The following is a 15905-nucleotide window of genomic DNA, read 5'->3' as shown; positions in this document are numbered from 1 at the left end:
AATGATTTTAAGTATGAAATTTAATGAGTTTTTACATGAAAAGTCTTTGGAGGAAAACCCAGGTTCGGCCACCGAAAGTCAAGTTCGGCCGTCGAACATGCATGCGTTTTGGAGGCACGTTAGGCCCCCGAAAGCATGAGTGAGGGAAGTCCAGGTTCGGCCGCCGAACCTCATGTTCGGCCGCCGAACATGGCATGCATGCGGAGGCACATTCGGCCCCCGAACGTGGTCTGGCCAGCCACTATAAAAGGGTCCCTTAGCCGAAAACGGGCGAGTTTTCCCCATTTTCGGCCAAGGTGAGCTTTCCGCCGCCCCTCACCCATTTTTGATGTTCTTCCTCTAAATCTTTCGAGATTTTCACTTGTTTTAACTTGGTTTTGAAGATTTAAGCTTTTGAAACAAGTTTTGGAGCTCTGGGAGCTCAGGAGCTCATTTTCGTGGATCTCCAAGTTTAGGTCGTCTCCCTCTCGATCTTCAAGAGGTAAGAGCCGATCTTAAGCTCCTTATGTGTTTTAAATAAGTTTTATGCAAGATCTATGGGTAGAAATGCATGTTAGGGTATATGTTGAGTTTATGGGTTTTGATGCTTTGATGAACAATGTAGCTTGTTTTTGTGTGTTTGAAGTGTTGTAGTTGGGGTATATGATAGCTTGAGACCCCTAGGTGTAATGTATGTGAGGTATGCATGTTTTAGAACTAGTTTTTACATGATTTGAGCTTGGGAGGCAAAATGTGCATAGAGGAGCTGAGTTTCTGCCCTTCGGGAGAAGCTCAGGTTCGGCCGCCGAACCCCCTTTGTGGAGGCAGCATTTGGCTGCCGAAGTTGCCCCCGAAAAGAGACTTTCGTCTCTATCTGGGACTTTCGGCCGCTGAAGGTGCCGCCGAAAGTGCCTGACTTTCGGATCTGTCCAGGACTTTCGGCCGCCGAAGGTGCCGCCGAAAGTGCCCTGTTCAGCCATTTCATGCATACTTCTATGTGGTGTTTTCATGATGTTCTAGGGGGTTTTTGGGGAGTATTTTAGAGTCATGTTTATGTATGTTCGGTCCCTCATTTGAGTCCACCTGTGTAGGTTCGGACCCGAGAAATCAGGGACCCCAGCAGTGAGATAGCTGCTTCAGAGTCTGTTGAGCTTCAGCTAAGAGGTGAGTGGAATGAACCTTAAGTTTTTAAATAAATGAAATATAACTTTTTGGAGCATGTTCATGCATCATATATGCCATGTGATATTTTAGGTTGTTTGCATTAGTATTCACGAATATGTTGCATTGCATAATATGATGTGGATGCGGATTGGCTATTGGATGATCCTCTAGTCCTCCTATGATATGATATGATGAGGATACGGTATGGATTGCCAGTGAGGCCCATTCTACGCCCCTGGACTATGTTAAGAGAAAGACCAGTGAGGCCCATTCTACGCCCCTGGCATATTGGAATGTTATGTTATGTTATGTATGTAAGAGAAAGACCAGTGAGGCCCATTCTACGCCCCTGGCACGATTGGACTATGTTGAGGACTATAGGTGACAATACCATCCTTATGTGATATGTTTGTGATGTGGTGCATTTCATGGAAGCATGAAATATTTTAATATATGTTTTCTCTATTCTGCTCACTGGGCTTTATAGCTCACCCCCCTCCCCTAACCCCAGATGTGCAGGTACAGGGTAGACCAGGAGGTTAGCCAGAGTATGAAGCAATGTTATGTAATAGTTAGATGGCGGACATGACAATTGTATTATGATGTAATGTAAAAGAGTTTTAATTTATGTTGTGAAATTTTGAATATTGAGGATAGAGTTGTGCTTGACCAATACAGATTGTTAATCCCACTTGTGTGTACATGGTCTTCATGATATGAGATATGAGGTTATGTTTCAGCCAAGCTTATGTATGATGAGATACCCCATTGGAGCATTTGATGAGGGCTCCAGTGGAGGTTTATGTTATGTTTATGTTTATGTACAGGTTGAGCTTGGTTGTTATATGAAAATGTTTACAGGTTTATGAGTATCGTTGATCATGTATGGGATTAAGCAGGATTACAGGTTATGTCAGGCTTGCTACGGTTCCCGGCGGCCTTATGCCGATCTGGATCCTAGCGCCGGTAGCGGTCCGGATTTCGGGGCGTTACAATATTGATGATAAAATAAATAACTTAAAAACTTTTGAACAGCGAGGTTAGCACCCAGACATATAGCTTGGCAGATGCCCGCCTTGGGCCTGATATAACTTATAGGATTTCTTATAATCTTGAGACTAGTACTTGATCACAAACACCCATCTCGTGGCTTAGGCCTCAAATGCTTTGAAAAATTACATGGGATTAACATCCGGTAGTTGTGTTCGCCTCATAGTCTGGCGCAAATGCCTTTTTTAATGGGACCATCACCTGGTCTTTTGCTCTAGCTTATACTTGCCTTGTGGCTTGGCCTGACTTGGTAGAACCCGTCTTATGGTCTTGGGCATCAAATGCTTTAGAAATTTTTATGAGTCGGGACTAACTTTCGGTCACATGGCTTGCCTAACACCCACCTTATGGCTTTAGCATAAAATGCATTTTTTGGTGGAACCAATGCCTGACGTATTGGCCTGACTTCTACTTGCCTTGTGACCTGGCATGAATGCCTTTATTAGTGTAACCAATGCTCAATCTTCTACCCTAGTGAAACCCGCCTTGTGGCCTTAGTTAGTGGGACCAACACCTGAATTGTGGTATGGCGAAACTTGCTTAATGACCTGACCTGGCAGAACCCGCATTGTGGCCTTGCTTAGTGGGACTAACACCCGGATTGTAGTATGGCGGAACCCGTCTTATGACTTAGCCCAGTGGGTTCTATCTTGTATCCTTGATTAGTGGGACTAACACTCGGATTGTGATCTAGCAAAACCTGCCTTATGACCTGGATTGGCAGAACTTGCCTTGTGGCCTTGATTAAAGGGATCGTGCCCAGATTGTGGTTTGGCGAAACCCACCTTGTGACCTGACCTGGTAGAACCCGCCTTGTGGCCTTGATTAGTGGGACCGATGCTCGGATTGTGGCCTACTATGAATGCTCCTTATTTTTTTTGAAGAAGGCAACCCCTTTGTTCTTAATTACTAAAGAATACAACATATGGAAAAAAAAAATACCTTGTTAACTGTTATTAATAAAATTTTCTCAGGTTACAAGTACTCTATGACTCAACCATCTAATATGGTCATCCTATAGGATATTGGGCGAATAACCTTCGAGACCCTAAATAGTCATTTTCAGTTTTCGCCAGCTTACCAGGCCAGCTGTTACATCTCCTGTGATTTGCTTATTTTTCCTGATTATTACTAGGTCCTTCCGCAATTACATGAATAATCCCCATAAGATCCCCATTAGGGATGGTTTCAGGGGTCATTGCCTTGGATTTTTGTTTCCTTTCTTTCCTACCCTTTTTGGCGAACTTTCAAAGAGTGTCGTCCCTTATCAACCTCTCGATCTCATCTTTCAATTGCCGACACTCCTCCATTGTATGATCGTGGTCTTTATGAAAATGGCAGTACTTGGGGTCCTGTCTCGTCTTTTTGCTTTTTCGGAATAAAAACAAGAGAATGAAAAATATGAGAGATTTTCTCTCTAAAAATAAAGAGTAGCTTTAGTAAAAATACTCATTGGTAGCTATCGTAAAAAAAATAAGAAAAAGAAAAAGAACAAGAAACATAAATATAAATATAAATGTGTTTGATAAAGTATAAGGAGATTTTGTAAAATAAAATATAATGCGTCAAAAGTCGGTTTATGAAAAAATTGTAACTTTTAGAAATTCTAAAGTCTATAAAAATTTTAGCTTGTTTCGAAAAAATTCTTCCAAAAAGATGTATTACTTGATATGACTCAATACTCATATCCTAATATATGAACATGTTGATCAGTAATAATCAAGTCGTAGTTCAATACATTTAAGTATTAGTATTTTGTCTCGTTCAATTATTATTAATCGAACTATAAAACTTACTATTAAGGTCATAAACTAGTCAATATAAAATTAAAATACATCCTTATAAACATGCGATCTAGCGAACATTGTATATACAAATAACTGGAAACTCTCAAATTGCCTTATGTATCTTCCTGTCCCACACAAACTAATCATTCAAAGGATTCTATACATGCAATTTTTCAACTTAAAATGCTTATTATTCTCTTTATAACTGTTCTTTAAACTCTATTGCTAACTTAAATATTGGAATGCTGATATTAAAAACCAACTCTCTTCCCTTTGAGGATTGAGATGGATCACTATTTTAAAATTTTTTATCTTACCTTAAAAAACTTCAACATTAGGATGGTTGTAGAATCAAGATTACGAACACACATCCATATTTATATATAAACTCAAAAATAGAACTCCATTCATTTGCAAAAAATAAAATAAACTCTTGGGAAGAATGTTAAAGTGTTGTCGGGTTTTTTTATTTTTTTTTTCCATCTTGACATGCCTTATTTATAGTTGATTCAGAAAATATGAAAGGCTTCAGCAAAAAAGAAAATATGAAAGCAATGCAGGACAAAATATAAGTCCTTAAAAAAATTCTCCAAATTGGAAAAGGCCACAAATTAATGAAATAAAAATAAAAATAAGATAATTAAAATAGAAAAACAAATTGAGCAAAACTGCATTTGTTTTTTTTTATGTAATTAGTTTTGATTGAATTTTGAAATTTTTTAATTTTAAAAATAATTTTAATATCAATAAATTACATTCTTCCATCAAAAATTAGTTTCTTTCTTTTTTTAGCATATATATATATATAATTATGCATAATATTTGATGTTGTTGGTATTAGATTAATGATATTGTTGAAATGAAACTCTGTTGTGATTAGTTAAAACTTGCAAATAAGAAAACGTGAGGCGGTGGAGGATTATCCACGGCAGCCACTTTAATGCTCAAATTAGTATTTTAAAATACAGAGAGAATGCAATGAATTACTTAAAGTTTGAATAATACTAGAGATAGTGTATTTTTATCTATGTGATCATTCCTTTTTTATACTATAAGATGAAAATAAATATTATGTTTCCAAAAAGTCCGATAATAATATAGTCGGCCTGCTTGATAATGATCATCACTAACTAACAAGTTAATAATCTCACAATCTCAAGCGAAATGGAAATATATGAGTTTGTGCCTGTTAATGATAATTCTGTGTCAAAAATCGCCTTATTAAGAAATGATGAGTCTTGATGATAATTTACGTATTAAAAGTATTTAAATTTTTTTTTAATAAAATTATTTTTTTCATTTATCAAATTCTTATTATGTAGTTTTTATCTTGTTATAATAATTCAATTTGTAATTTATTATAGAAGGATATTATGTGAATATTCATATGAATTAATGTAAAATATTATTAAAAAAATAAAATATTAAATTTATGCAAACCACTAAATACTTTTTGATAATATTTAAAATATTATTAAAATTAAGATTTTTTGCAAGGGAGGTTAGGCAGAAACTTTATTCTTAAAAGCCAATTATGCATCCATGTTGGAATACACATAAAGATTAGTGTGAGTAGGGGTTTCAATGGCAAAAATGAATAGGAAAATATGGATTAATTAAGAAAGAAAAGAGTTTAATTATTTAATAATTGTGTTGTTTAATGGAGAAATAATAGAAGAAAAAGACAGCCAAAGCCACCCTCTTTGACAAGAAATAGAAAAGAGTGATGTGCCTTAAACGTCAATTATTCTCTTCATTCAAAAAGCACCATCGATTCTCTCTCCACATCATCTCTATAATAATACATCTAATAATTAAAGTGACGCCCCTTTTCTAGAACATTTAACACTTTTCGGCAAATCCTTTAAATTTAATTAATTAATTAATTACTTTAATAATTTTTTTTGAATGCCTATTTCTTCATTTGTAAGCTTTTTTTTTAATATAAAATCGTTATTCCTTTTAGCTTTATCTTTTACTTTATGAGTAAATTATATTTTAATTTTAAAATTTTAGTATATTAAATTTTTTATTTATAATATAATTTATCAATTTTAAATTCTCAATAAAATATTTTTTAAAAATATTTTATATTTAAAATAAAATTTTCCACCGTATAAATACTTCAAAAATATTATAATTTTTCTATGTAAAATTTTTTATATTTTATTCTTTAAACTTATTTAAATAATTATTTTTATAATATAATATAATTAATCTTTCTATGTATATTTTTCTATTTATATTTTTAAAGTTGCCGTTATATAAGATGGAAAGGCTTGTTTTAACTATAAGATTTTAAAATGAACATAAATTCAAAATTTTAATGTTCACACGTTTAATAAATTTTAAACATTTTCATCTTTCAGTTATTATTATTATTACAATTCAGTAATGCAAAACCAATCATCGGATAGCATTTCACTTTTTTCCAGCTTTCTGAAAATCTTAATCTCTCTTGCGTCGACACTTTGCCTGCATCTGGAGTGGATTCTTATCAATAACTTGAAACAAAATCTTAATCTGCCTTTGTGTTTAAGGGCTGCTTTTGTGTTTTTCTTATTTCTAGTGTTGTCTTTCACACTCCGCTGCAAGTTTTAGTAATTACATTTTGGGAATAGGGTTCACCATTCAATTCAGAATCGAATCAAATTGAATAAATCAAAAATTAAAATTTTAATATTTATAAAAATTAAATCGAATCGATTTTAATTAAAAATCGAATCGAACTGAATCGATTTGATTCAATTTAATTCAATTCAATTTGATCGATTTTAATTTTTAATAAATTTTTTTATTTTTTATACTTTATTTTTAATATTTTAAAATTTAATTAAAATATTTTAATTTTAATATAATTTAATTTTTCTATATTATTAAAAATAATATATTATTATCACTAATCGATTCATTTTAATTTTTTTAATTTTTTTCTAATTAAAATCAAACTGAATTGAAATAATTAAAATTTTTGAAATTAAAAACTAAATCAAACCGAATTGAATAAAAAAATCAAATCAAATTTTTAAATTAATTCAATTCAATTAATTTTTTTCAATTTAAACTGAATATTGATATTTAATACTGCTTATTGAAGCAACCGGTTATTTTAAATTAGGTCTTATAAATCTGTACAAGAAAAAACTTTTTATGACGGTTAAAGAGTGTTTTCAATTTTTATAATATATTTGCTTTTGGTTAAAAAAATTATATTATATTATATAATTTCAAAAAAATAAGTAGAAAGGTGAAATATAATTTAGTTTATAAATCTTACTTTTAAAAAAATAAATAATAAACATATTAATCGTAATAAAATTTATGAATTAAATAACTATTTATTCGAAATCATACTAACAAAGGATATGAAAATATATGTAGGAAATAAATGTTGAAATACTTATAAAATTAAAATTTGGCTTTGCTTGTAATGAGATTCTAAATATATAGATTAACTCGCTAATAATGATATACTTAGAACTAAGACGATATTTAATTTAATGATTAAATATAAATAATAATCGATAGATATTTAAATAATTAAATTAAAATATTTAATAAATTTCTTAAAAAAGTAGCTAATAATTAATATAATGTATATAATTACATTTTATATCAGCTTTATAATTAAAGTTATCTCTGATAAGTTAGCTAATTTGAGTTTATTTTTTGTGTGCAAAATACATTTATTAATTATATATTTTGTCATTTAAATTAATTTTATATTAATAAATTTATTTAAAATTATAGGACATAATAAATAAATATAAAAATATTATAAATAAATATTAAAGTAGTTATTCTATTTATTAGTATAAGATATATATCTTGTTTCTAAATTTCTAAAGCAAAATTACTGTATAATTTTTATGATATATAAAAATTTATTAGTTAATTTCTTAATTTTAAGATATATATTAAAAATATTTTTAAAATTTTAATAATTAAATTTTTTATTAATTTTAACTGTTAAATATTATAAATTATTTTTAATATATAAAAATTAAATAATAAATATTTTTATAAAATTAAAATTTTTTTATATATCATAAAAATTAAATAATAAAATACTTAAAAATTAAAACAACAGAAGTTTTTTCGTTTTCATTTATAAACAAGACGGTGGTCTGTAGAAATATGGTAGTAGGAAGTGGGCTTATTTGTTCATATGATAAAGCTCTAAACGTGGCCTTTCCTTTGTTAGGCCTTAGAAACAAGTTCATGGGTCTGCTGCTATCTCCACCCAAAAGGAAATTTCAAGCGCAGAAGCTGTCGAGATTGATGAGCCGAAGATTACATCGAAACTCGCAATTTTCCCCAATTGTGGCATCTTTCCAGGATAAGATTAGTTTTCCAGTTTGCACACTTTTCAATTCTTCTCCTTCCTGACAAGTCTTTTGTTCGTCTTCTATCTGTATTCGTTACGGCTAGTTTTCTAAGCTGAAAAGCTTTCGTTTTGATCATAATCACTCTCGAACTCTACAAAATCAATAACACTCTAAAACCCATTACTATGCATCCCGCTACTGCAGAAGCTAATCAAAGAATTGCAAGAATCGCAGCTCACCTCAATCCTTACAATTTCCAGGTCCTTCACCAAAACATGAGAATTTTCAGTTTTCCCTCATTTGTTTGGTCATTGCTTGACTGGTTTTTGTTTTCTGATGTGTGTGTTTTATTGGGTCTTTGACGAAAAAGATGGAGGAGTGTGGTCTGAACCTGGCCAATTGCCGGGCGAAAGGAGGGGCCGCTGGGTTCAAGGTAGCTGTATTGGGAGCTGCAGGAGGAATAGGGCAGCCTTTGGCTATGTTGATGAAGATGAATCCGTTGGTTTCCGTTCTTCATTTGTATGATGTGGTCAATACTCCTGGTGTTACTGCTGATATTAGCCATATGGACACTGGTGCAGTGGTGAGATACCTTCTTTTCATAAGACTATCTAAGTGCGCATCTTTATCATTCCTGCAAAAGAGAAAACAAAAGCTGAATTCTGTGTCGTTGGTGCTTTTTGTTATTTGTGTATTGATTGTAGTGCTTGAATTGACTTGGTTGTGGTGGCAAATTGTATAGCTTGAAGAGAATGTTAAGGTCGATTATTTTGATGATCGAACTTGATCTCAAGCTTGCAAAGAGCTGGGGGGAAAAATTGCACTTGTTTGATTTTTAATAATTTTACTAAAGAACTATTTTCTTGAATCTTCCCTAGAATTTTGATTGTAAAATGGAAATATGGACGTGATTTGGTATAAATGAATTTTCAAGATTGTAATGGTTATTAATATGCATCATTAAGGTAAGCGTTATGTTTGGATAAAACTATATTAAATCTCAATTGGTCAAGCTAGAGCAAGCTTAACTGCTTGTGGTCATTTGATATTTTAATGAGCTTGATTTTAGACTCTGAATAGATATAAATGAACCCTACTTGAGCATTCTTATGCTCAACTGATCTGTGCTCAATTTTGGCACTAAGAAAAAGCATAATAGCGTAAGCTATATATGGTATCTAATAATGATGTAGACGTGGATAAATTGCTGCATACATTGTCGGCAATGTACTATATTTTGAAAGAACACTAGCATGGCTTTTCAGGAAAAACGTGATGTTAATGAATCTCACATGTTACTGCTTTGTGCCTCTAAGCTTGCTAGATGGGATGTTATTCAGTGGCAGAAATTAATGCACCTGATGGGTATCTGATCTCTCTCTCTCTCTCTGTGTATGTGTATGTGTTTCCCTTTTTTTTCTTTTATTCTTAATATCTTATTTTTGTGATATTTTAGTCTGTTATTTTTAAGCCGCTAAGATTGCTAACACATTATGTATTTGTGATTTGACTGTGCCCCTCTTGTCATTGAAGAAAAAGAAACTAATTTTACTAATCCTGAAATTAGGGTCATTTCCCCTGTAAATGAGAACTGACTGAATGAGAAAGGTTTATGCCTTTATGTAAAACAAAATTTCCGATCTTCAATGGATTGAAGTATTGAACCTCCAAAATTGGCCTAGGAGATCTCTAAATTTTGCTAGTGGAACTGATGATTCCCCTCCACAATCCCCCAAACAAAATTTCAGGTACGTGGTTTCTTGGGCCAGCAGCAACTGGAGGATGCACTTACAGGGATGGATCTTGTGATCATTCCTGCTGGTGTTCCTAGAAAACCAGGAATGACAAGAGATGATCTGTTCAACATAAATGCCGGAATAGTGAAGACCCTTTGTGAAGGAATTGCTAAGTGCTGCCCCCAAGCAATTGTCAACATTATTAGTAATCCAGTTAACTCCACAGTTCCAATTGCAGCAGAAGTTTTCAAGAAAGCTGGCACCTTTGACCCAAAGCGAGTTTTAGGAGTCACAATGCTTGATGTTGTCAGAGCTAATACTTTTGTGGTAAGAGCAGCCAGTATTGCCTTTGGTTCATTTTCTGTGTGCAGAAACTTCAGATATTTATTTCATTGTTATGCTTGATAGTAATAAGGTGCTAAGAGCCTGCTATTTCTGCTATTAGAGACTGTGTTATAACACATTCCTCTCCTCTCATGTCATTTTGTAGTCATTTATGTTAAAATCAACTATGCTTTAGTTGAAACTATTAAGAATTGGATAATAGAGTCTTCCTGTTAGGATTTGAAGGCTTTGTTGAATTGACTAAATAATTTGGTGGCACTTGTTCTTTCCATTTCTTAAGAAGCTAAGGTGTCTGTAGACTTATGTTATTGGCTAAATCATCTTCAGAAATTGACTTCCTTTGCAGTAAATAAACTGTGAAAAATTTTGTATGCTAGAAGGAAAACATTTCATGGTTATTATTATAGTGCAAACTTTGTATGTGAATAGTGCTACATATACTATGCTTGTATGGATGGTTAATTGCATAAGTTACTTTAAACCGCCATTGACCTTGGGTATGATTTAGATTGCTTCTTGGTTGGTCTTCCTTGATTTGTTTAATTATTTTTTGCAAAAATTTGCTCCCTTTTTTAACTAGGATATATCCTGTCATTCATCTCTTTTTTCTGGATTTAATGTATGTGTTTTTTCTTCTATGTTTTGACAACACCATAGGCAGAAGTTTTGGGCCTTGATCCTAGAGAAGTTGATGTTCCGGTTGTTGGGGGTCATGCAGGGGTTACTATTTTACCTATTCTATCACAGGTTTGAGAATTCTATACAGAAACTTCTTTTGCTTGTGTCTGAACTCTTTTTTGCTTCTGTATTTGTTTTAATTAATTACTGTTCTTCGTTTTGTAGGTTAAACCTCCATGCTCATTCACGCAAAAAGAAATTGACTACTTGACAGATCGGATTCAAAATGGAGGAACAGAAGTTGTAGAGGTAAAAAGTTTCAGAAACCTTGCTATAACATTTTCTGCATGGGAATTGTTTTTGGCCACATGGAGACCAGGGATGAGCTGAAAAATTGGTTTATGCAGTTTCCTTGGTTGAAATTGTAAAATAAATTTGAGCAAACTAATTTTATCACCATACTGAGCTGAATGATCTTAAATACCAGATAAATATAGTTAGATGTAGATTATCCTTTTTGTGCAATTTCTAATTCTAGACTCTTTAAATTGGACTCTATATTTGATCCCAGTTCCCACAAATAAATGGGCTTTTATAATTAGACCTGGCCAGGGGTTGGTTCAGGTTCTGAACTCTACCTAGACCAGCCTGGGCCAGTGGTTCAAGGAAAACAAAGATCATCTCCTTTTAACAGATTTTCATAATCTTTCCCGAGCACCTAAACTGCAGAATCATAATAGGCTACTGTTTTTTGAATTTAAAAACGACCTTGGACCTCCAAGAAAAGGACCTACTATTGTAATCACGATACTTTTGGCATGGAAGGCCATCACTAATGTACAAAGGTATCAAAAGGGGAATAAAACATAATTTTGCTATGGAAGATTACAGATATGTTTGGAAAACCGTACGCACGGAAGCGTCAGGACCCCTCTTCACGTCAGGCGGCCATTTAATTCCTCCAGCGCGCATGCGGGCAGAGCTGCGAATTGACTGGGCTTACTGTCCTTCTTCAAGTCACATCATCGGATTGGACTCCTCGTGCTGGACTCGAACTCGCAGGCGGCCCAATCTGCCCCCGTGTCTGTTTGGGTCAGGACCGAAGATGCTGGACCGACTAAATGAAGTGGGTTTCTGAGATTTTAGGCCTATTTCACTTCTTCGGGTTTAGCCTCCCTTAGAGTGAGAGAAGTCTGGCGGTTATCAAATCATATAATAATATATTTCATAACTCTCCAAAATATTAGGACATTAACATTATTCTGTGATTATGTACGACTGCGTAATAGCAGTCCAATAAAAATAAATTTAATTTTTATAATTTTAAATATTTATACATTCATATATTAATTAATTAATATAATTATAATATTTTAATAAATAAAAAATAAAAAATAAATAAATAATGGCCTGGCGCCACTTAGAGTGGCGCTAAGCCATTCTTAAAAAAAAATAATAATAATGGCTGGCGCCATTTAGAATGGCGCCAGGCTCTGGCGCCTATCAATAGGCGTCAGGCTCTCTTTTCAGGCTGCCACTTGGCAGTCCAACCCCAAATTCACAAATAATTTTTCTTCAACCCTAAATCCATAAATAATTCTTCTCCCATTCCTAATTTGGCAAAAAGCCCCAACAATGAACAACTTCGAGAGAGAATGAAAAGAAAAACACTGTTCAGATCTAGTAAAAAATTCAGGGGAAGGAGAATATCTTATTTTGTAAACTCAGTAAAGAGGAAGTGTCAATGGAAGGTTAATGGGAAACATTATAGAATTTAGAAGGCACATGCTTTGAATCCAAACCGAAAAACTGAAATGTGTCAGTGGATTGATAATTTGACTTAAATTGAATAATATTATCCTCATTTGACTCAGAAATTTGATTATTGTTTATCTTTATTCTTTTGGGTGCCAATTATCATGTTTTTTTTGGCGTTGCTTAGTCATGTCCCTTTCTCTAAAAAAAAAAGTAAAGTATTATAGCAGGCTCTAAGTGTGACAGTCATAAAAGCAGTTAGAAGTTTTACTTGGGCTAAGGTGTTTCTTAATCATATCGTTTATGCCAATTTTAGATATGGAATGGTAGGTGAGAGACATTGATGCATGCACCTCAATGATAACCATGTAATAATAATATTTGTTGTGTTGGATCAATGCACATATAGCTACTGGCCATTGCAATATAGTCAAGTATGCCTTATTGGAGATATTTGATAGAGCCACAGGCCAAGGCCATACTTTTAATCAATAAACATGTTAGAACTATTGGCTCAAATTACTTTAGTAATGGGTTCATTTGATATCTGTTCATAGATAGTGCATTTTGTCCCCATCATGTAACATATTGAACTGGAGTGAGCATTTTGATACATTTTGCAGGCAAAAGCTGGGTCAGGTTCTGCAACACTGTCTATGGTTGGTCAATATCCTCTTTCACTCTCTCTCTATATATACACACACATACACACATATACATATACATGTTTTCACTGAAATGGTTGAAGTAATGTCATATGACAAGAAAACGTGAGTTAAATTGCAGGCATATGCAGCTGTTAAATTTGCAGATGCATGCCTTCGGGGTTTGAGGGGAGATGCTAATGTTGTCCAATGTGCATATGTGGCTTCTGCAGTATGTTACCGATTTTTGTTTGCCCAAAATCTTTTTCCAACGTTTATTTATTTTTCCTTTTCAGGCAGCATGTGTACTGACATATAGTCTTTATAGGTAACCGAACTTCCTTTCTTTGCAACCAAAGTTCGTCTTGGGCGTGCTGGGGTTGAAGAAATTTATGCACTTGGCCCTCTCAATGGGTATGAAAGGTTTGTGATTCTATCTCCAAAACTCCTTGCTCATTCAAAACAATGGTTTTGTTAAATTTGGCTGGAAAATTTCCATTCTTACCTGTTTATTAATATAGGGCTGGCTTAGAGAAAGCAAAGAAAGAGCTGGCAGCAAGCATTCAGAAGGGGGTTTCTTTTATCAAGAAATGATGAGTTTCTGCCAACAAGATTTTAATGGGAATTTTCTGCCCTGAATAGATTATTTATTGTACTTCAATAGGTTCTGGTTTTCCTGAAATAAAAGTGCTAGTGTCTTGTTTTAGATGGCAGTGAAAAGCACTCAAGTGTTTGATGAGAGAGTGGTGGAGAATCATCTTCAACGGCTCTCATGATAATAATGTGATAAATAGATAAATGCTTCTATTGATTCAACTTTCAAGATTGATTTCATGTTCAATTGGTTTGAATCTGAAGCTGAGTTCATTGGGCTGGTGTCTCAGAACTCGAATCTCTCATCTCTCCACCTCGGGAAGCGTTTCTGGTTGCGGTGGGCAAGCAACTAAGATATTTGGTGCCTTTAAGACAACCATATAAATAAGAGACAAAAGGAACAATCCTAGGAATAAAAGGGCTGTGTCTCTAAAAAAACAAGCCTTAAAGGATGTGCCATGGATTTGCTTTCACTCTACCCCTTTTGAACTGAGCACTGCGTCCACGCTTTCTTTTTCGTCTCCATTTGCTTTCTAGTTCATCATTTGCGAGTCTCCATACGCCTGATCTGAACTTTGGATTCATCCCTTTCAGATTCTGAAAATCATTAGATGCAATATATTCTGCGCTCGCACTTTGTCCTGGCCAAGGTCAGTTTTGGTTTGAAATAGGCAGTTTGATTTGATTTACAGATCGAATTAAAATCGGTCTGATTTATGACCGTTCGAAAAGGGTTCCTGTCTTTTATTGTTCTGATCCAGTTTTATATCGGTTACCGTTATAATTTTTTATGCGGTCAATTTGAAAAAAATAAATAAAATTTTTTTAACGTTTAATTTAATTTTGATTGAAAAAAAAATAATATTTAAAGAAATAAATGTCTTAAATATTATTAAACATATATTTGATTGAATAAGTAAATTGTACAAGATATATTTATTTATTTAATATAAAAAATAAAATAGTATTGTATAGGTAAAAAATTTAAATTTAATTATTTAATAATTTAATTTATTTAAATATAATTTTTAGTGGTATAATTTGATAATATAATTTATTTTAAAAATTAAAAATTGAATTGAAATTGAATTGAATTAGCTGTTTCAACTATCTCAATTCGATTTTAACGTGATAATTTTGCTTCACATTAAGGTAGATCATAACTGGCTAATTTAAAGTTTTAATTCACTTCCGAAATTCTGGTGGTTCGAACCAGACCGGCGCCAGCTCCAAGTGCACATGCACCTCTCCGTTCAAAGGTTGGGAACCCCAATACCCCATGCCTGAAAAGGCGAGAAAGAAAAGAACAGTTTAACTTCTCAAAATTTAAGCCACCTTTAACCTCGAGTAGGCATGTGGGTGTGGCTCGCTCAGCTCAAGCCTTCTAACCAGCCCATTATCTGTTTAAAAGACCCAAATCCAAAACCCACTAATCTGAAATGCTGAGGAGCCAATGATGCATTCTGAGATCAATCTCATTTTCAATTTCTATATTTGAAGCATCATGTCTTCATTTTCATGTGTGTGCATGAGAAAAATGATTAAGATGTTCAAGTGTTTGATTTCTCTCACTTGTAGTAATTGACAGGCCACATTGAATACATGCAAAGCTAGGCAGTAGGCAGTAGCCACCCCATGAACAATGATAAAGATGCTTAGCCTTTGAATCATTTTACATGATTAAAGAAGCTGCCTTTTGTTTTCAAATAATCCCTTAAGGCTCAAACATTTTCCACTTAGACCCCACGATACAAGCAAGCCCTGTGCTTGTCTGCTTTTGCAGTAAACAAAATTATTTTTTCAACCAAAAGTAGAAGAAAGTATATGTTTGCCTTATAATAAAAAATGAGATAGTGAGTCCAATCCATGTTTATATTCATAGTTTGTTGTCCCCACATTTTTGTT

General features: G+C 33.4%; 1 protein-coding gene across 1 annotated transcript; it reads left to right on the top strand.

Moving 5' to 3' along the window:
• The first annotated feature begins 8190 nt into the window (after positions 1–8190).
• On the top strand, positions 8191–14112 carry LOC110630047 (malate dehydrogenase, glyoxysomal). Its single transcript, XM_021777351.2, has 9 exons — positions 8191–8568; positions 8679–8891; positions 10057–10371; positions 11047–11136; positions 11233–11316; positions 13386–13421; positions 13549–13638; positions 13735–13829; positions 13928–14112. Exons 1-9 carry the CDS (start codon positions 8494–8496, stop codon positions 13998–14000), a joined length of 1071 nt encoding a protein of 356 aa, XP_021633043.1. The 5' UTR covers positions 8191–8493; the 3' UTR covers positions 14001–14112.
• The last annotated feature ends 1793 nt before the right edge of the window (positions 14113–15905 follow it).

This window comes from Manihot esculenta, chromosome 13 (assembly GCF_001659605.2).
Source record: "Manihot esculenta cultivar AM560-2 chromosome 13, M.esculenta_v8, whole genome shotgun sequence".
In the NCBI taxonomy this organism is placed as follows: domain Eukaryota; kingdom Viridiplantae; phylum Streptophyta; class Magnoliopsida; order Malpighiales; family Euphorbiaceae; genus Manihot; species Manihot esculenta.
The sequence above is the reverse complement of the archived record's forward strand: the minus strand, read 5'-3'. Positions and strand labels throughout refer to the sequence as shown.